The following is a 20424-nucleotide window of genomic DNA, read 5'->3' on the forward strand; positions in this document are numbered from 1 at the left end:
TCCAGGTCTGATCAAAGTTGCTATGAGACTATGTGGGGAAATTATTACACATTGTTGAGAGAGAGTCAGAGGTTTCAATCGATGGACAGTAATCTGAGGAGAAAAATCAAAGATGTTGCTTAACAATGAAAATCGAACGAAATTTGTGTTTTGGGTGGTCGGATGGTAGAATAGCAGGCAGATTCCAAAGGCAAGGTACAGCCAATATGCTATTTGCTTGAAGAAGCACGGTGGGAGCACTTCCTGTGAGCCGTTGTCAAGAATTATCGTGAGGCTATATAGTTTTCAAGATAAGGGGATCCAAGTGTGGCTATACTTACCGCATCAGAGGAACGTAGTAGTGAGGTCAGAAAGAGCTCCTTGCAGCAATGGTTTCCTGCACCACCACGGACAAATCCCCCCTCCTGCCCCCCTCCCAGCCCCCTCCCCTCCGCCACAATTTCATCTGTTACTGTGCTGTCTCTTCGAGAAGTCGAGGAGGGATGTTGTCTTCATAAATAGTGCCTGGACCACTTACCCATAGGGAAAAATTAAAGTGTACTGACAATTCACACCACACACAAAAGTACACTCGTGGTGGGTTAGAAACCTCAGTGTTAAAAGGTACAAAGCAAAAAAAGAGTCCGGCGATACCGTGGTTTCTTTAAAGACCGAAGGTAAAGGAAGATTTCTTAAATGGAACACCAATGCTCCAAACTGAAAGGGCTGAAATGGACATTGGTGACACTCTTGAAGGTAAAAACTTTGATTCATCGGAGGACTCGATCACAAAGTGAAAGTGCGAGTCCCTCAGTTGGGAATAACCTTGAAAGCTAGCAATCTGTCCTCCTGTAGTCTTTCAATGCATAAAGAGTGCCTAGAGATGAATGGAGAGAAGAGAGAGCCTACTATGGGTGAGTGGGCAAAAATTTGCATAGTGTCACCAGGAAGAACAAAAGAGCAATGGGGACCCCAGTTGTAAGGGAAAAGGTGCTCAGCTTCTTTATTCCTCAGACAAGGGAAAAGAAAGCCCCGGGGAGGTGCCAGCACTCCCTCCAGCTTGTCACAAGGTGACCATCCTAAGTGTAGGCCAGGGCGCCGAGCCTCAGTGATTTGCCTGGACTGCAGGTGCAAAGTTCCCTGCGTAGGCGTATGGAGAAGACTGTGGCCCCACGTGGGAAGGTTTGGGAACACGAGGGTGGGACCCTGCAGATGCCACGAGCAGGGGAGAAGTCTCTTCCAAAAGCGCACCCTCCCCCAACCCCCCCACCTCCCGGACCAGCTCACACGGACCCGGACCCGGGTGAGAATGCATCACTTGTGTGACTTGTCGCTGAGAAAGGCAGGGGGACGTCTGCAGGGCACACGCCTGGTGCAGAGCCTGGAGAAATTTCCAGCTTGGCCCCCGCCGCACCTCCGCACCCTTCGCACCCGCCTGGCCCTCTGCTCCCCACTCAGGTCTCCTTTGCCCGGGGCTGCCTTCCTGACTGAGATGGTGTCCTTGACCCGTGTATCCCTCCCTGTCCCCAGAGCCCAAGGTGGTGTTTGCCAAGGAGCAGCCGGCACGCAGTGAAGTGCAGGCCGTGGCGGGGGCCAGTGCCACGCTGAGCTGCGAGGTGGCCCAGGCCCAGACGGAGGTGACGTGGTACAAGGACGGAAAGAAGCTGAGTTCGAGCTCGAAAGTGCGTGTGGAGGCCTCGGGCCGAGGGCGGCGGCTGGTGGTGCAGCAGGCGGGCAAGGCAGACGCCGGGGAGTACAGCTGCGAGGCCGGGGGCCAGAGTGTCTCCTTCCACCTGGATGTCACAGGTCAGTCCTGGAGGAGGATACTAAGCTAGCCTATTTGGAGGTGACGAGGGGACTGTCTTGCGGCCTCCACAGACTGGTGTTCACTCTCCTGTAGCCTCCCAGTCTTCCACGTCCCACGTTTATAGCCATTTTTGCCTGGGGGTGGTAGGATGGAGAGGGTGGGCGTGGAAGGAAGAGGGGCCATTTGTGTCCAGCTGTTTCCATGTGGTAAGGCTCAGTCACAGTGTCTTAGCACCTGCCCAGAGCCTTCCTGTTGTTCCTGGTGTCGGGACCCTGGCTCTCCCTGATGCGTGGGGTCTGAGGTAGGCCTGGGGATATGTGACTTTCCTCCCATGGTACGTCTTTCCTGACATCTACCACATGGCTCCTGCCGGGTCTCAGTTTGCCAGATGGGGTTTCAATGTCATTGATTGCGGATTAGTTGAGATATTGGCCACACAGGCCTGCTTGGAATTTTCTTAGCAGTGAACTTTGGATGATCAGATTGGAGGTGTCTGGGATGCTGTTCCTTCAATTTCCTGGATAAGTAAGCTCCGGTTGCCTGTAGGTAGCAGAAGATAGGCCCAAGTTTTGTTGTCACGATCTTGCAAAGGGAGAAGGAAAGGAGGATTGGAATAGAGTCACCTGTGCTATTTAGGGTGATCTTCTTAAAGGCAATAGGATTTTGCCTTTGTCTTCAAACAGTTTGGATGCTGCAGGTCACTATTCCCTGTGGCATCAAATTGATGAATTTAGGAACAGAAAGGGAAAAGTCACTTCTGCCCCGTCAGTCTGCTTTGCTAATGAGCAGTTAATGTAGTAGCAGCAGACTCTCACTGGCAAAGCAGTCTTTATTTCGTTGCATTTTCCTAAAGGTTAGTGAGTGTCTCTGCCTCGTGGCTGGAACATAAGTCAGTCTAAGAACTCAGGTTACTCGTCTTCTGTGGAGAGAGCCTTCATGCTGAGTAGGGGTGGGCTCCCATTCCACATTGACTCCTAGGTGCCCACCCATAACTGTTTGAGACCGTGCGAGCATAGGATGATTCATGGGTGTGTATAGATATCCCAGATCCCACGGGGCATTTCTGTAAAATGTGGCTTTCGGAGTATATTGGAGAGTGTTCTAAGATAAAAGCTTTGAAAAGTTGTGAAGTGTGACGAAATCCTGGGCAACTGTATGAAAACTGACAGAAGAAGATATAGAAAACTCAAAGAGTTGTATGACTTGTCAATCAGTAGGACCAGTAATGAAAAATATTCCCAGGAACTACCTTGTAGTTCTCTGGTAGAGTCTACAAAATATGCTGGAAAAGTGTTATTCCATGCTTGTGGAGATGGTCTTAGAGATAGAAAAAGGTGGTACACTCCATAACTCTCTTTAAGTTCAGAACATAACAGCGATGCACACCAGAATCGCAGAAGAAAGGCAGGAAGGATGACTGACATTCCAGACGTATGTATTGCGAATGTCACTGCCAAAATCATAAATGAACTGTCAGCAACAGGAATTCAGCCGTGCCTCCACGGGGTGGAGACCAGTGATGAGAGTCGTATAGTCCAGGATTGCACGTTGTGTTCAAGGTTGTCAAAGTGAATAGATATAAAGCTTGGCATTAAGAGATTGAATGCAGAAGGATGTGGCCCTCTGAAGGAGTAGAGAATCAAACGGTAGATGCAACTTGATCGTCCGAAATCCAGGCAAAAAGTGTGATAAAACTGAGCACCAGTTCCTGCCACATAATTCTTATCATAGTGTACAACAGTGTTCTTTTTGTCACGTTATAATAAAATTCCTCCAACAACAACAACAGCAACAACAAGAGCAGCATCCCACTGAACGTGTCCCCGGAAATCTTTGAAGTGAGGGAGAATACTGTACAGTGGGCCACTGTCACCACTGAGTGGAGTGAGGAGGAGCATAAAATCCCTGGCAAAGGGTTTAGAAAAACTCAAGGTAGAATTTGCTGATGATGTGATTATCAACTCAGGCAATCCGATGGATGAATTATTAGGCTGTGTACGATTGTTGAGTAAGACTAGGGTGGAAGAGAATCAACATGCAGAAGACATTTCCACAGCTAAGTCCTGGCGAGAAACGCTTGGAAAGTGAACCTTTTGTGAAAGAGTGAAAATGGCACAATTGTATCATGTTTCTAATTCCAGGTCTGATCAAAGTTGCTATGAGACTATGTGGGGAAATTATTACACATTGTTGAGAGAGAGTCAGAGGTTTCAATCGATGGACAGTAATCTGAGGAGAAAAATCAAAGATGTTGCTTAACAATGAAAATCGAACGAAATTTGTGTTTTGGGTGGTCGGATGGTAGAATAGCAGGCAGATTCCAAAGGCAAGGTACAGCCAATATGCTATTTGCTTGAAGAAGCACGGTGGGAGCACTTCCTGTGAGCCGTTGTCAAGAATTATCGTGAGGCTATATAGTTTTCAAGATAAGGGGATCCAAGTGTGGCTATACTTACCGCATCAGAGGAACGTAGTAGTGAGGTCAGAAAGAGCTCCTTGCAGCAATGGTTTCCTGCACCACCACGGACAAATCCCCCCTCCTGCCCCCCTCCCAGCCCCCTCCCCTCCGCCACAATTTCATCTGTTACTGTGCTGTCTCTTCGAGAAGTCGAGGAGGGATGTTGTCTTCATAAATAGTGCCTGGACCACTTACCCATAGGGAAAAATTAAAGTGTACTGACAATTCACACCACACACAAAAGTACACTCGTGGTGGGTTAGAAACCTCAGTGTTAAAAGGTACAAAGCAAAAAAAGAGTCCGGCGATACCGTGGTTTCTTTAAAGACCGAAGGTAAAGGAAGATTTCTTAAATGGAACACCAATGCTCCAAACTGAAAGGGCTGAAATGGACATTGGTGACACTCTTGAAGGTAAAAACTTTGATTCATCGGAGGACTCGATCACAAAGTGAAAGTGCGAGTCCCTCAGTTGGGAATAACCTTGAAAGCTAGCAATCTGTCCTCCTGTAGTCTTTCAATGCATAAAGAGTGCCTAGAGATGAATGGAGAGAAGAGAGAGCCTACTATGGGTGAGTGGGCAAAAATTTGCATAGTGTCACCAGGAAGAACAAAAGAGCAATGGGGACCCCAGTTGTAAGGGAAAAGGTGCTCAGCTTCTTTATTCCTCAGACAAGGGAAAAGAAAGCCCCGGGGAGGTGCCAGCACTCCCTCCAGCTTGTCACAAGGTGACCATCCTAAGTGTAGGCCAGGGCGCCGAGCCTCAGTGATTTGCCTGGACTGCAGGTGCAAAGTTCCCTGCGTAGGCGTATGGAGAAGACTGTGGCCCCACGTGGGAAGGTTTGGGAACACGAGGGTGGGACCCTGCAGATGCCACGAGCAGGGGAGAAGTCTCTTCCAAAAGCGCACCCTCCCCCAACCCCCCCACCTCCCGGACCAGCTCACACGGACCCGGACCCGGGTGAGAATGCATCACTTGTGTGACTTGTCGCTGAGAAAGGCAGGGGGACGTCTGCAGGGCACACGCCTGGTGCAGAGCCTGGAGAAATTTCCAGCTTGGCCCCCGCCGCACCTCCGCACCCTTCGCACCCGCCTGGCCCTCTGCTCCCCACTCAGGTCTCCTTTGCCCGGGGCTGCCTTCCTGACTGAGATGGTGTCCTTGACCCGTGTATCCCTCCCTGTCCCCAGAGCCCAAGGTGGTGTTTGCCAAGGAGCAGCCGGCACGCAGTGAAGTGCAGGCCGTGGCGGGGGCCAGTGCCACGCTGAGCTGCGAGGTGGCCCAGGCCCAGACGGAGGTGACGTGGTACAAGGACGGAAAGAAGCTGAGTTCGAGCTCGAAAGTGCGTGTGGAGGCCTCGGGCCGAGGGCGGCGGCTGGTGGTGCAGCAGGCGGGCAAGGCAGACGCCGGGGAGTACAGCTGCGAGGCCGGGGGCCAGAGTGTCTCCTTCCACCTGGATGTCACAGGTCAGTCCTGGAGGAGGATACTAAGCTAGCCTATTTGGAGGTGACGAGGGGACTGTCTTGCGGCCTCCACAGACTGGTGTTCACTCTCCTGTAGCCTCCCAGTCTTCCACGTCCCACGTTTATAGCCATTTTTGCCTGGGGGTGGTAGGATGGAGAGGGTGGGCGTGGAAGGAAGAGGGGCCATTTGTGTCCAGCTGTTTCCATGTGGTAAGGCTCAGTCACAGTGTCTTAGCACCTGCCCAGAGCCTTCCTGTTGTTCCTGGTGTCGGGACCCTGGCTCTCCCTGATGCGTGGGGTCTGAGGTAGGCCTGGGGATATGTGACTTTCCTCCCATGGTACGTCTTTCCTGACATCTACCACATGGCTCCTGCCGGGTCTCAGTTTGCCAGATGGGGTTTCAATGTCATTGATTGCGGATTAGTTGAGATATTGGCCACACAGGCCTGCTTGGAATTTTCTTAGCAGTGAACTTTGGATGATCAGATTGGAGGTGTCTGGGATGCTGTTCCTTCAATTTCCTGGATAAGTAAGCTCCGGTTGCCTGTAGGTAGCAGAAGATAGGCCCAAGTTTTGTTGTCACGATCTTGCAAAGGGAGAAGGAAAGGAGGATTGGAATAGAGTCACCTGTGCTATTTAGGGTGATCTTCTTAAAGGCAATAGGATTTTGCCTTTGTCTTCAAACAGTTTGGATGCTGCAGGTCACTATTCCCTGTGGCATCAAATTGATGAATTTAGGAACAGAAAGGGAAAAGTCACTTCTGCCCCGTCAGTCTGCTTTGCTAATGAGCAGTTAATGTAGTAGCAGCAGACTCTCACTGGCAAAGCAGTCTTTATTTCGTTGCATTTTCCTAAAGGTTAGTGAGTGTCTCTGCCTCGTGGCTGGAACATAAGGCAGTCTAAGAAATCAGGTTACTCGTCTTCTGTGGAGAGAGCCTTCATGCTGAGTAGGGGTGGGCTCCCATTCCACATTGACTCCTAGGTGCCCACCCATAACTGTTTGAGACTGTGCGAGCATAGGATGATTCATGGGTGTGTATAGATATCCCAGATCCCACGGGGCATTTCTGTAAAATGTGGCTTTCGGAGTATATTGGAGAGTGTTCTAAGATAAAAGCTTTGAACAGTTGTGAAGTTTGACGAAATCCTGGGCAACTGTATGAAAACTGACAGAAGAAGATATAGAAAACTCAAAGAGTTGTATGACTTGTCAATCAGTAGGACCAGTAATGAAAAATATTCCCAGGAACTACCTTGTAGTTCTCTGGTAGAGTCTACAAAATATGCTGGAAAAGTGTTATTCCATGCTTGTGGAGATGGTCTTAGAGATAGAAAAAGGTGGTACACTCCATAACTCTCTTTAAGTTCAGAACATAACAGCGATGCACACCAGAATCGCAGAAGAAAGGCAGGAAGGATGACTGACATTCCAGACGTATGTATTGCGAATGTCACTGCCAAAATCATAAATGAACTGTCAGCAACAGGAATTCAGCCGTGCCTCCACGGGGTGGAGACCAGTGATGAGAGTCGTATAGTCCAGGATTGCACGTTGTGTTCAAGGTTGTCAAAGTGAATAGATATAAAGCTTGGCATTAAGAGATTGAATGCAGAAGGATGTGGCCCTCTGAAGGAGTAGAGAATCAAACGGTAGATGCAACTTGATCGTCCGAAATCCAGGCAAAAAGTGTGATAAAACTGAGCACCAGTTCCTGCCACATAATTCTTATCATAGTGTACAACAGTGTTCTTTTTGTCACGTTATAATAAAATTCCTCCAACAACAACAACAGCAACAACAAGAGCAGCATCCCACTGAACGTGTCCCCGGAAATCTTTGAAGTGAGGGAGAATACTGTACAGTGGGCCACTGTCACCACTGAGTGGAGTGAGGAGGAGCATAAAATCCCTGGCAAAGGGTTTAGAAAAACTCAAGGTAGAATTTGCTGATGATGTGATTATCAACTCAGGCAATCCGATGGATGAATTATTAGGCTGTGTACGATTGTTGAGTAAGACTAGGGTGGAAGAGAATCAACATGCAGAAGACATTTCCACAGCTAAGTCCTGGCGAGAAACGCTTGGAAAGTGAACCTTTTGTGAAAGAGTGAAAATGGCACAATTGTATCATGTTTCTAATTCCAGGTCTGATCAAAGTTGCTATGAGACTATGTGGGGAAATTATTACACATTGTTGAGAGAGAGTCAGAGGTTTCAATCGATGGACAGTAATCTGAGGAGAAAAATCAAAGATGTTGCTTAACAATGAAAATCGAACGAAATTTGTGTTTTGGGTGGTCGGATGGTAGAATAGCAGGCAGATTCCAAAGGCAAGGTACAGCCAATATGCTATTTGCTTGAAGAAGCACGGTGGGAGCACTTCCTGTGAGCCGTTGTCAAGAATTATCGTGAGGCTATATAGTTTTCAAGATAAGGGGATCCAAGTGTGGCTATACTTACCGCATCAGAGGAACGTAGTAGTGAGGTCAGAAAGAGCTCCTTGCAGCAATGGTTTCCTGCACCACCACGGACAAATCCCCCCTCCTGCCCCCCTCCCAGCCCCCTCCCCTCCGCCACAATTTCATCTGTTACTGTGCTGTCTCTTCGAGAAGTCGAGGAGGGATGTTGTCTTCATAAATAGTGCCTGGACCACTTACCCATAGGGAAAAATTAAAGTGTACTGACAATTCACACCACACACAAAAGTACACTCGTGGTGGGTTAGAAACCTCAGTGTTAAAAGGTACAAAGCAAAAAAAGAGTCCGGCGATACCGTGGTTTCTTTAAAGACCGAAGGTAAAGGAAGATTTCTTAAATGGAACACCAATGCTCCAAACTGAAAGGGCTGAAATGGACATTGGTGACACTCTTGAAGGTAAAAACTTTGATTCATCGGAGGACTCGATCACAAAGTGAAAGTGCGAGTCCCTCAGTTGGGAATAACCTTGAAAGCTAGCAATCTGTCCTCCTGTAGTCTTTCAATGCATAAAGAGTGCCTAGAGATGAATGGAGAGAAGAGAGAGCCTACTATGGGTGAGTGGGCAAAAATTTGCATAGTGTCACCAGGAAGAACAAAAGAGCAATGGGGACCCCAGTTGTAAGGGAAAAGGTGCTCAGCTTCTTTATTCCTCAGACAAGGGAAAAGAAAGCCCCGGGGAGGTGCCAGCACTCCCTCCAGCTTGTCACAAGGTGACCATCCTAAGTGTAGGCCAGGGCGCCGAGCCTCAGTGATTTGCCTGGACTGCAGGTGCAAAGTTCCCTGCGTAGGCGTATGGAGAAGACTGTGGCCCCACGTGGGAAGGTTTGGGAACACGAGGGTGGGACCCTGCAGATGCCACGAGCAGGGGAGAAGTCTCTTCCAAAAGCGCACCCTCCCCCAACCCCCCCACCTCCCGGACCAGCTCACACGGACCCGGACCCGGGTGAGAATGCATCACTTGTGTGACTTGTCGCTGAGAAAGGCAGGGGGACGTCTGCAGGGCACACGCCTGGTGCAGAGCCTGGAGAAATTTCCAGCTTGGCCCCCGCCGCACCTCCGCACCCTTCGCACCCGCCTGGCCCTCTGCTCCCCACTCAGGTCTCCTTTGCCCGGGGCTGCCTTCCTGACTGAGATGGTGTCCTTGACCCGTGTATCCCTCCCTGTCCCCAGAGCCCAAGGTGGTGTTTGCCAAGGAGCAGCCGGCACGCAGTGAAGTGCAGGCCGTGGCGGGGGCCAGTGCCACGCTGAGCTGCGAGGTGGCCCAGGCCCAGACGGAGGTGACGTGGTACAAGGACGGAAAGAAGCTGAGTTCGAGCTCGAAAGTGCGTGTGGAGGCCTCGGGCCGAGGGCGGCGGCTGGTGGTGCAGCAGGCGGGCAAGGCAGACGCCGGGGAGTACAGCTGCGAGGCCGGGGGCCAGAGTGTCTCCTTCCACCTGGATGTCACAGGTCAGTCCTGGAGGAGGATACTAAGCTAGCCTATTTGGAGGTGACGAGGGGACTGTCTTGCGGCCTCCACAGACTGGTGTTCACTCTCCTGTAGCCTCCCAGTCTTCCACGTCCCACGTTTATAGCCATTTTTGCCTGGGGGTGGTAGGATGGAGAGGGTGGGCGTGGAAGGAAGAGGGGCCATTTGTGTCCAGCTGTTTCCATGTGGTAAGGCTCAGTCACAGTGTCTTAGCACCTGCCCAGAGCCTTCCTGTTGTTCCTGGTGTCGGGACCCTGGCTCTCCCTGATGCGTGGGGTCTGAGGTAGGCCTGGGGATATGTGACTTTCCTCCCATGGTACGTCTTTCCTGACATCTACCACATGGCTCCTGCCGGGTCTCAGTTTGCCAGATGGGGTTTCAATGTCATTGATTGCGGATTAGTTGAGATATTGGCCACACAGGCCTGCTTGGAATTTTCTTAGCAGTGAACTTTGGATGATCAGATTGGAGGTGTCTGGGATGCTGTTCCTTCAATTTCCTGGATAAGTAAGCTCCGGTTGCCTGTAGGTAGCAGAAGATAGGCCCAAGTTTTGTTGTCACGATCTTGCAAAGGGAGAAGGAAAGGAGGATTGGAATAGAGTCACCTGTGCTATTTAGGGTGATCTTCTTAAAGGCAATAGGATTTTGCCTTTGTCTTCAAACAGTTTGGATGCTGCAGGTCACTATTCCCTGTGGCATCAAATTGATGAATTTAGGAACAGAAAGGGAAAAGTCACTTCTGCCCCGTCAGTCTGCTTTGCTAATGAGCAGTTAATGTAGTAGCAGCAGACTCTCACTGGCAAAGCAGTCTTTATTTCGTTGCATTTTCCTAAAGGTTAGTGAGTGTCTCTGCCTCGTGGCTGGAACATAAGGCAGTCTAAGAAATCAGGTTACTCGTCTTCTGTGGAGAGAGCCTTCATGCTGAGTAGGGGTGGGCTCCCATTCCACATTGACTCCTAGGTGCCCACCCATAACTGTTTGAGACCGTGCGAGCATAGGATGATTCATGGGTGTGTATAGATATCCCAGATCCCACGGGGCATTTCTGTAAAATGTGGCTTTCGGAGTATATTGGAGAGTGTTCTAAGATAAAAGCTTTGAACAGTTGTGAAGTTTGACGAAATCCTGGGCAACTGTATGAAAACTGACAGAAGAAGATATAGAAAACTCAAAGAGTTGTATGACTTGTCAATCAGTAGGACCAGTAATGAAAAATATTCCCAGGAACTACCTTGTAGTTCTCTGGTAGAGTCTACAAAATATGCTGGAAAAGTGTTATTCCATGCTTGTGGAGATGGTCTTAGAGATAGAAAAAGGTGGTACACTCCATAACTCTCTTTAAGTTCAGAACATAACAGCGATGCACACCAGAATCGCAGAAGAAAGGCAGGAAGGATGACTGACATTCCAGACGTATGTATTGCGAATGTCACTGCCAAAATCATAAATGAACTGTCAGCAACAGGAATTCAGCCGTGCCTCCACGGGGTGGAGACCAGTGATGAGAGTCGTATAGTCCAGGATTGCACGTTGTGTTCAAGGTTGTCAAAGTGAATAGATATAAAGCTTGGCATTAAGAGATTGAATGCAGAAGGATGTGGCCCTCTGAAGGAGTAGAGAATCAAACGGTAGATGCAACTTGATCGTCCGAAATCCAGGCAAAAAGTGTGATAAAACTGAGCACCAGTTCCTGCCACATAATTCTTATCATAGTGTACAACAGTGTTCTTTTTGTCACGTTATAATAAAATTCCTCCAACAACAACAACAGCAACAACAAGAGCAGCATCCCACTGAACGTGTCCCCGGAAATCTTTGAAGTGAGGGAGAATACTGTACAGTGGGCCACTGTCACCACTGAGTGGAGTGAGGAGGAGCATAAAATCCCTGGCAAAGGGTTTAGAAAAACTCAAGGTAGAATTTGCTGATGATGTGATTATCAACTCAGGCAATCCGATGGATGAATTATTAGGCTGTGTACGATTGTTGAGTAAGACTAGGGTGGAAGAGAATCAACATGCAGAAGACATTTCCACAGCTAAGTCCTGGCGAGAAACGCTTGGAAAGTGAACCTTTTGTGAAAGAGTGAAAATGGCACAATTGTATCATGTTTCTAATTCCAGGTCTGATCAAAGTTGCTATGAGACTATGTGGGGAAATTATTACACATTGTTGAGAGAGAGTCAGAGGTTTCAATCGATGGACAGTAATCTGAGGAGAAAAATCAAAGATGTTGCTTAACAATGAAAATCGAACGAAATTTGTGTTTTGGGTGGTCGGATGGTAGAATAGCAGGCAGATTCCAAAGGCAAGGTACAGCCAATATGCTATTTGCTTGAAGAAGCACGGTGGGAGCACTTCCTGTGAGCCGTTGTCAAGAATTATCGTGAGGCTATATAGTTTTCAAGATAAGGGGATCCAAGTGTGGCTATACTTACCGCATCAGAGGAACGTAGTAGTGAGGTCAGAAAGAGCTCCTTGCAGCAATGGTTTCCTGCACCACCACGGACAAATCCCCCCTCCTGCCCCCCTCCCAGCCCCCTCCCCTCCGCCACAATTTCATCTGTTACTGTGCTGTCTCTTCGAGAAGTCGAGGAGGGATGTTGTCTTCATAAATAGTGCCTGGACCACTTACCCATAGGGAAAAATTAAAGTGTACTGACAATTCACACCACACACAAAAGTACACTCGTGGTGGGTTAGAAACCTCAGTGTTAAAAGGTACAAACCAAAAAAAGAGTCCGGCGATACCGTGGTTTCTTTAAAGACCGAAGGTAAAGGAAGATTTCTTAAATGGAACACCAATGCTCCAAACTGAAAGGGCTGAAATGGACATTGGTGACACTCTTGAAGGTAAAAACTTTGATTCATCGGAGGACTCGATCACAAAGTGAAAGTGCGAGTCCCTCAGTTGGGAATAACCTTGAAAGCTAGCAATCTGTCCTTCTGTAGTCTTTCAATGCATAAAGAGTGCCTAGAGATGAATGGAGAGAAGAGAGAGCCTACTATGGGTGAGTGGGCAAAAATTTGCATAGTGTCACCAGGAAGAACAAAAGAGCAATGGGGACCCCAGTTGTAAGGGAAAAGGTGCTCAGCTTCTTTATTCCTCAGACAAGGGAAAAGAAAGCCATGGGGAGGTGCCAGCACTCCCTCCAGCTTGTCACAAGGTGACCATCCTAAGTGTAGGCCAGGGCGCCGAGCCTCAGTGATTTGCCTGGACTGCAGGTGCAAAGTTCCCTGCTTAGGCGTATGGAGAAGACTGTGGCCCCACGTGGGAAGGTTTGGGAACACGAGGGTGGGACCCTGCAGATGCCACGAGCAGGGGAGAAGTCTCTTCCAAAAGCGCACCCTCCCCCAACCCCCCCACCTCCCGGACCAGCTCACACGGACCCGGACCCGGGTGAGAATGCATCACTTGTGTGACTTGTCGCTGAGAAAGGCAGGGGGACGTCTGCAGGGCACACGCCTGGTGCAGAGCCTGGAGAAATTTCCAGCTTGGCCCCCGCCTCACCTCCGCACCCTTCGCACCCGCCTGGCCCTCTGCTCCCCACTCAGGTCTCCTTTGCCCGGGGCTGCCTTCCTGACTGAGATGGTGTCCTTGACCCGTGTATCCCTCCCTGTCCCCAGAGCCCAAGGTGGTGTTTGCCAAGGAGCAGCCGGCACGCAGTGAAGTGCAGGCCGTGGCGGGGGCCAGTGCCACGCTGAGCTGCGAGGTGGCCCAGGCCCAGACGGAGGTGACGTGGTACAAGGACGGAAAGAAGCTGAGTTCGAGCTCGAAAGTGCGTGTGGAGGCCTCGGGCCGAGGGCGGCGGCTGGTGGTGCAGCAGGCGGGCAAGGCAGACGCCGGGGAGTACAGCTGCGAGGCCGGGGGCCAGAGTGTCTCCTTCCACCTGGATGTCACAGGTCAGTCCTGGAGGAGGATACTAAGCTAGCCTATTTGGAGGTGACGAGGGGACTGTCTTGCGGCCTCCACAGACTGGTGTTCACTCTCCTGTAGCCTCCCAGTCTTCCACGTCCCACGTTCATAGCCATTTTTGCCTGGGGGTGGTAGGATGGAGAGGGTGGGCGTGGAAGGAAGAGGGGCCATTTGTGTCCAGCTGTTTCCATGTGGTAAGGCTCAGTCACAGTGTCTTAGCACCTGCCCAGAGCCTTCCTGTTGTTCCTGGTGTCGGGACCCTGGCTCTCCCTGATGCGTGGGGTCTGAGGTAGGCCTGGGGATATGTGACTTTCCTCCCATGGTACGTCTTTCCTGACATCTACCACATGGCTCCTGCCGGGTCTCAGTTTGCCAGATGGGGTTTCAATGTCATTGATTGCGGATTAGTTGAGATATTGGCCACACAGGCCTGCTTGGAATTTTCTTAGCAGTGAACTTTGGATGATCAGATTGGAGGTGTCTGGGATGCTGTTCCTTCAATTTCCTGGATAAGTAAGCTCCGGTTGCCTGTAGGTAGCAGAAGATAGGCCCAAGTTTTGTTGTCACGATCTTGCAAAGGGAGAAGGAAAGGAGGATTGGAATAGAGTCACCTGTGCTATTTAGGGTGATCTTCTTAAAGGCAATAGGATTTTGCCTTTGTCTTCAAACAGTTTGGATGCTGCAGGTCACTATTCCCTGTGGCATCAAATTGATGAATTTAGGAACAGAAAGGGAAAAGTGACTTCTGCCCCGTCAGTCTGCTTTGCTAATGAGCAGTTAATGTAGTAGCAGCAGACTCTCACTGGCAAAGCAGTCTTTATTTCGTTGCATTTTCCTAAAGGTTAGTGAGTGTCTCTGCCTCGTGGCTGGAACATAAGGCAGTCTAAGAAATCAGGTTACTCGTCTTCTGTGGAGAGAGCCTTCATGCTGAGTAGGGGTGGGCTCCCATTCCACATTGACTCCTAGGTGCCCACCCATAACTGTTTGAGACCGTGCGAGCATAGGATGATTCATGGGTGTGTATAGATATCCCAGATCCCACGGGGCATTTCTGTAAAATGTGGCTTTCGGAGTATATTGGAGAGTGTTCTAAGATAAAAGCTTTGAACAGTTGTGAAGTTTGACGAAATCCTGGGCAACTGTATGAAAACTGACAGAAGAAGATATAGAAAACTCAAAGAGTTGTATGACTTGTCAATCAGTAGGACCAGTAATGAAAAATATTCCCAGGAACTACCTTGTAGTTCTCTGGTAGAGTCTACAAAATATGCTGGAAAAGTGTTATTCCATGCTTGTGGAGATGGTCTTAGAGATAGAAAAAGGTGGTACGCCTCATAATTCTCTTTAAGTTCAGAACATAACATCGGTGCATATCAGAATCGCAGAAGAAAGGCAGGAATGATGAATGACATTCCAGACGTATGGACTGCGAATGTCACAGCCAAAATCATAAATGAAATGTCAGCAACAGGAATTCAGCCGTGCCTCTACGGGGTGGAGACCAGTGATGAGAGTCGTAGTCCAGGATTGCACGTTGTGTTCAAGGTTGGCAAAGTCAATAGATATAAAGCTTGGCATTAAGAGTTTGAATGCAAAGGATGTGGCCCTCTGAACGAGTAGAGAATCAAATGGTAGATGCAACTTGATCGTCCGAAATCCAGGCAAAAAGTGTGATAAAACTGAGCACCAGTTCCTGCCACATAATTCTTATCATAGTGTACAACAGTGTTCTTTTTGTCACGTTATAATAAAATTCCTCCAACAACAACAACAGCAACAACAAGAGCAGCATCTCACTGAACGTATCCCCGGAAATCTTTGATGAGAGGGAGAATGCTGTACAGTGGGCCACTGTCACCACTGAGTGGAGTGAGGAGGAGCATAAAATCCCTGGCAAAGGGTTTAGAAAAACTCAAGGTAGAATTTGCTGATGATGTGATTATCAACTCAGACAATCCGATGGATGAATTATTAGGCTGTGTACGATTGTTGAGTAAGACTAGGGTGGAAGAGAATCAACATGCAGAAGACATTTCCACAGCTAAGTCCTGGCGAGAAACGCTTGGAAAGTGAACCTTTTGTGAAAGAGTGAAAATGGCACAATTGTATCATGTTTCTAATTCCAGGTCTGATCAAAGTTGCTATGAGACTATGTGGGGAAATTATTACACATTGTTGAGAGAGAGTCAGAGGTTTCAATCGATGGACAGTAATCTGAGGAGAAAAATCAAAGATGTTGCTTAACAATGAAAATCGAACGAAATTTGTGTTTTGGGTGGTCGGATGGTAGAATAGCAGGCAGATTCTAAAGGCAAGGTACAGCCAATATGCTATTTGCTTGAAGAAGCACGGTGGGAGCACTTCCTGTGAGCCGTTGTCAAGAATTATCGTGAGGCTATATAGTTTTCAAGATAAGGGGAGCCCAGTGCGGCTATACTTACCGCATCAGAGGAACGTAGTAGTGAGGTCAGAAAGAGCTCCTTGCAGCAATGGTTTCCTGCACCACCACGGACAAATCCCCCCTCCTGCCCCCCTCCCAGCCCCCTCCCCTCCGCCACAATTTCATCTGTTACTGTGCTGTCTCTTCGAGAAGTCGAGGAGGGATGTTGTCTTCATAAATAGTGCTTGGACCACTTACCCATAGGGAAAAATCAAAGTGTACTGACAATTCACACCACACAAAAAAGTATACTCGTGGTGGGTTAGAAACCTCAGTGTTAAAAGGTGCAAAGCAAAAAAGAGTCCGGCAATACCGTGGTTTCCTTAAAGACCGAAGGTAAAGGAAGTTTTCTTAAATGGAACACAAGTGCTCCAAACTGAAAGGGCTGAAATGGACATTGGTGACACTCTTGAAGGTAAAAACTTTGATTCATCGGAGGACTCGATCACAAAGTGAAAGTGCGAGTCCCTCAGTTGGGAATAACCTTGAAAGCTAGCAATCTGTCCTCCTGTAGTCTTTCAATGCATAAAGAGTGCCTAGAGATGAATGGAGAGAAGAGAGAGCCTACTATGGGTGAGTGGGCAAAAATTTGCATAGTGTCACCAGGAAGAACAAAAGAGCAATGGGGACCCCAGTTGTAAGGGAAAAGGTGCTCAGCTTCTTTATTCCTCAGACAAGGGAAAAGAAAGCCCCGGGGAGGTGCCAGCACTCCCTCCAGCTTGTCACAAGGTGACCATCCTAAGTGTAGGCCAGGGCGCCGAGCCTCAGTGATTTGCCTGGACTGCAGGTGCAAAGTTCCCTGCTTAGGCGTATGGAGAAGACTGTGGCCCCACGTGGGGAGGTTTGGGAACATGAGGGTGTGACCGTGCAGATGCCATGAGCAGGGGAGAAGTCTCTTCCAAAAGCGCACCCTCCCCCAACCCCCCACCCCCCAGACCAGCTCACGGGGACCCGGGTGAGAATGCATCACTTGTGTTACTTGTCGCTGAGAAAGGCAGGAGGACTTCAGCAGGGAATAAGCCTGGTGCAGAGACTGGAGAAATTTCCAGCTTGGCCCCCGCCTCACCTCCGCACCCCTCACACCCGCCTGGCCCTCGGGTCCTCACTCAGGTCTTCTTTGCCCAGGGCTGCCTTCCTGACTGACATGGTGTCCTTGACCCGTGTATCCTTTGCTGTCCCCAGAGCCCAAGGTGGTGTTTGCCAAGGAGCAGCCGGCACGCAGTGAAGTTCAGGCCGTGGTGGGGTCCAGTGCCACACTGAGCTGCGAGGTGGCCCAGGCCCAGACGGAGGTGACGTGGTACAAGGACGGAAAAAAGCTGTGTTCGAGCTCGAAAGTGCGTGTGGAGGCCACGGGCCGAGTGCAGCGGCTGGTGGTGCAGCAGGCGGGCAAGGCAGACGCCGGGGAGTACAGCTGCGAGGCCGGGGGCCAGAGCGTCTCCTTCCACCTGGATGTCACAGGTCAGTCCTGGAGGAGGATACTATGCTAGCCTATTTGGAGGTGATGAGCGGGCTCTCTTGTGGCCTCCAGAGACTGGTGTTCAGTCACCTGTAGCCTCCCAGTCTTCCACGTCCCACGTTTATAGCCATTTTTGCCTGGGGGAGGTTGGATGGAGAGGGTCCGCGTGGAAGGAATAGGAGCTATTTGTGTCCCCCTGTTTCCATGTGGTACGGCCTCGTCACCGTGTCTTAGCACCTGCCCAGAACCTTTCTGTTTTTCCTGGTGTTGGGACCCTGGCATCCCTGGTGCGTGGCGTCTCAGGTCGACCTGGGGATATATGGCTTTCCTCCCATCGTATATCTTTCCTGACACCTACCACATGCCCTCATCTGTCAGCTCATGCTGGGTCTCGGTTTGTCAGATGATGTTTCAACTTCCTTGTTCCCGGATTCGTGGAGATATTGGTTACACCGTCCCGCTTGGAATTATCTTAGGAGTGAACTTTTGACGATCAGATTTCAGGTTCCTGGGATGCCCTTCCTTCCTTTTCCTGGATAGGGAAGCTCCGGTTGCTTTTAGGTAGCAAAAGATAAGCCCAAGTTTTGTTATCACTACCTTGCAAAGGGAGAAAGAAAGGAGGAATGGTATAGAGTCACCTGTGCTATCTAGGGTGATCTTAAATGCAATAGGATTTTGTCTTTGTCTTCAAACTGTTTGGATGCTGCGGGTCGGTGTTCTCCGTGGCCTTATTTTGATGAATTTAGGAATGGAAAGGAAAAAGTTGCTTCTGCCCCGTGAGTCTGCTTTGCTAATGAGGAGTTAGTGTACTAGCAGCAGCCTCTGCCGGGCAAAACAGTCTTCATTTTGTTGTATTTTCCTAAAGGTTAGTGAGTATCTTTGCCTCGTGGCTGGAAGAATGAGCAGTCTAAGAAATCAGGTTTCTCATCTTGTGTGAAGAGAGCCTTAATGCTGAGTTGGGGTGGGCTGCTATCCCACATTGAGTACTAGGTGCCAACCCATTACTGTTTGAGACCGTGCAAGCATAGGATGATTTATGGGTGTGTATAGATACCGTAGATCCCACTGGGCATTTCTGTAAAATGTGGCATTTGGAGAATATTAGAGAGTGTTCTAAAATAAAAGCTCTGAAAAGTTGTGAAGTTTGACTAAATCCTGGCCAGCTGTATGGAAACTGACAGAAGAAGATATAGAAAACTCAAAGAGGTGTATGACTTGTCAATCAGTAGGAAAAATAGTGAAAAATTTTCTCAAGAACTACCTCATAGTTCTCTGGTACACTCTACAAAATGTCCTGAAAAACTATTATTCCATGCTTGTGGAGATGGTCTTAGAGACAGAAGGAGGAGATGCACTCCATAACTTTTTTTATGCACAGAATATAACATAGATACCAGAACCACACAAGAAAGGCAGGAAGAATGAGTGAAATTCCAGATGTATCTATTGTGATTATCAAAGCCCAAATCATAAATTAAATGTTAGTAAAAGGAATTCAGTCATGTATGTAGGGGGTAGAGATCAGTTATGAAAGTCATATTGCAGGATTGCACCTTGGGTTGAATGTTGGCAACGTTAATAGATACAAGGCTTGACATTAACAGACTGAATGCAAAAAATGTGATCATCTCAATGAGCACAGAATCAAATGTTTGATTAAATTTAAACGTCCTATATCGAGGCAAAAATTTGGTAAAATGGACCATCAGTTCCTTCCATAATATTCTTAGCAAACTGTATAAAAGTGTTCTTTTTTTAATATTATAAAATACATATACAATAGCAGCAACAGCAACATCCCTGTTAATGGGTATCTGGAAACCCTGATGTGAGTGACAGTACACGTAGGCCACTCTAACCACTGAGTCAAGTATGAAGGATCATAAAATCACTGGCAAAAGTTTTCATGAATCTAAAGTTGGAATATGCTGATGATGTGATTATCAATTCAGAGAACCCCAGAAATAATTTTTAGACTGTGTACGATTCTTGAGTAGGATTAGTGTTTAAAGAAGTCAATATGCAGAAAACATTTCTACATCTAAGTTCATGGAAACATTGATTGTTGGGTGTATCCTGGAGGGAGAGAGGCAGTTCTTTTATATCATGGGTTGTTTTCCATGTAATAATCCTTAGTCACATTTTCCTAGCTTGTTCAGACTCCATTGGTGGTCTTTGGTGTCTGTTACTCTGGGTCTACCTGTTGCATAGGGCTGAGGTAGATGAGATATCTGTCCCCTGGGGTTTTTGTGGCAAGTCATCTATATCTTTAGCAAGAACACTTGAGGGTTCCTGTTAGTAAGAGATGTTTCAATTCATTGAAGCAGAATAAGGTAAAATGTTGGCCACACAATAATACTTGGAATTATTTCATGGCTGAATTTTGTGTTATAAAGTTTTAGGTGTCCTGGGACAGCAATTTTCACATTGATAAGTAAGCTCTCTGAACACAGATGTAGCAAAATATAGATCCATATTTTGTTGCAAGGTGTGTACAAAATTCACAAAGAACAGAGGATTACAAATTGATCAATTCCTAGAAAACTATGACAAAACTCACACAATGGAAAATAGACAAGTTGTACAGCCGATAATCTTTTTTTTTTTTTAACATCTTTACTGGAGTATAATTGCTTTACAATGGTGTGTTAGTTTCTGATTCATAACAAAGTGAATCCACTATACATATACATATATCCCCATATCTCCTCCCTCTTGCGTCTCCCTCCCTCCCACCCTCCCTATCCCACCCCTCTAGGTGGTCACAAAGCACCGAGCTGATCTCCCTGTGCTATGCGGCTGCTTCCCACTATTTTACATCTGGTAATGTATATATGACCATGCCACTCTCTCACTTCGTCCCAGCTTACCCTTCCCCCTCCCCATGTCCTCAAGTCCATTCTCTATGTCTGCGTCTTTATTCCTGTCCTGCCCCTAGGTTCTTCAGAACCATTTTTTTCTTTT

General features: G+C 48.3%; 5 protein-coding genes across 5 annotated transcripts in view; all 5 read left to right on the forward strand.

The window, feature by feature from the left end:
* Positions 1-1496: 1496 nt before the first annotated feature.
* Positions 1497-1940, forward strand: LOC130707216 (obscurin-like; the record flags this gene model as incomplete). The annotated part of the gene is made up of 1 exon (XM_057540436.1): positions 1497-1940. A coding segment is annotated over one exon (318 nt), but the record flags the coding sequence as incomplete, so codon positions are not given.
* Positions 1941-5418: 3478 nt separating this feature from the next.
* On the forward strand, positions 5419-5862 carry LOC130707217 (obscurin-like; the record flags this gene model as incomplete). Its single annotated transcript, XM_057540437.1, has 1 exon — positions 5419-5862. A coding segment is annotated over one exon (318 nt), but the record flags the coding sequence as incomplete, so codon positions are not given.
* A 3478-nt stretch (positions 5863-9340) lies between these two features.
* On the forward strand, positions 9341-9784 carry LOC130707218 (obscurin-like; the record flags this gene model as incomplete). Its single annotated transcript, XM_057540438.1, has 1 exon — positions 9341-9784. A coding segment is annotated over one exon (318 nt), but the record flags the coding sequence as incomplete, so codon positions are not given.
* Positions 9785-13262: 3478 nt separating this feature from the next.
* Positions 13263-13606, forward strand: LOC130707219 (obscurin-like; the record flags this gene model as incomplete). The annotated part of the gene is made up of 1 exon (XM_057540439.1): positions 13263-13606. A coding segment is annotated over one exon (318 nt), but the record flags the coding sequence as incomplete, so codon positions are not given.
* A 2967-nt stretch (positions 13607-16573) lies between these two features.
* Positions 16574-20424, forward strand: part of OBSCN (obscurin, cytoskeletal calmodulin and titin-interacting RhoGEF) — a 108717-nt gene continuing 104866 nt past the window's right edge. The window contains exons 1-2 of the mRNA XM_057540441.1: positions 16574-16577; positions 17187-17462. Of these exons, the coding sequence (XP_057396424.1) occupies positions 16574-16577; positions 17187-17462 (280 nt within the window). The remainder of the gene's footprint in view (positions 16578-17186; positions 17463-20424) is intronic.

This window comes from Balaenoptera acutorostrata, chromosome 2 (genome assembly GCF_949987535.1).
Source record: "Balaenoptera acutorostrata chromosome 2, mBalAcu1.1, whole genome shotgun sequence".
Lineage (NCBI taxonomy): Eukaryota > Metazoa > Chordata > Mammalia > Artiodactyla > Balaenopteridae > Balaenoptera > Balaenoptera acutorostrata.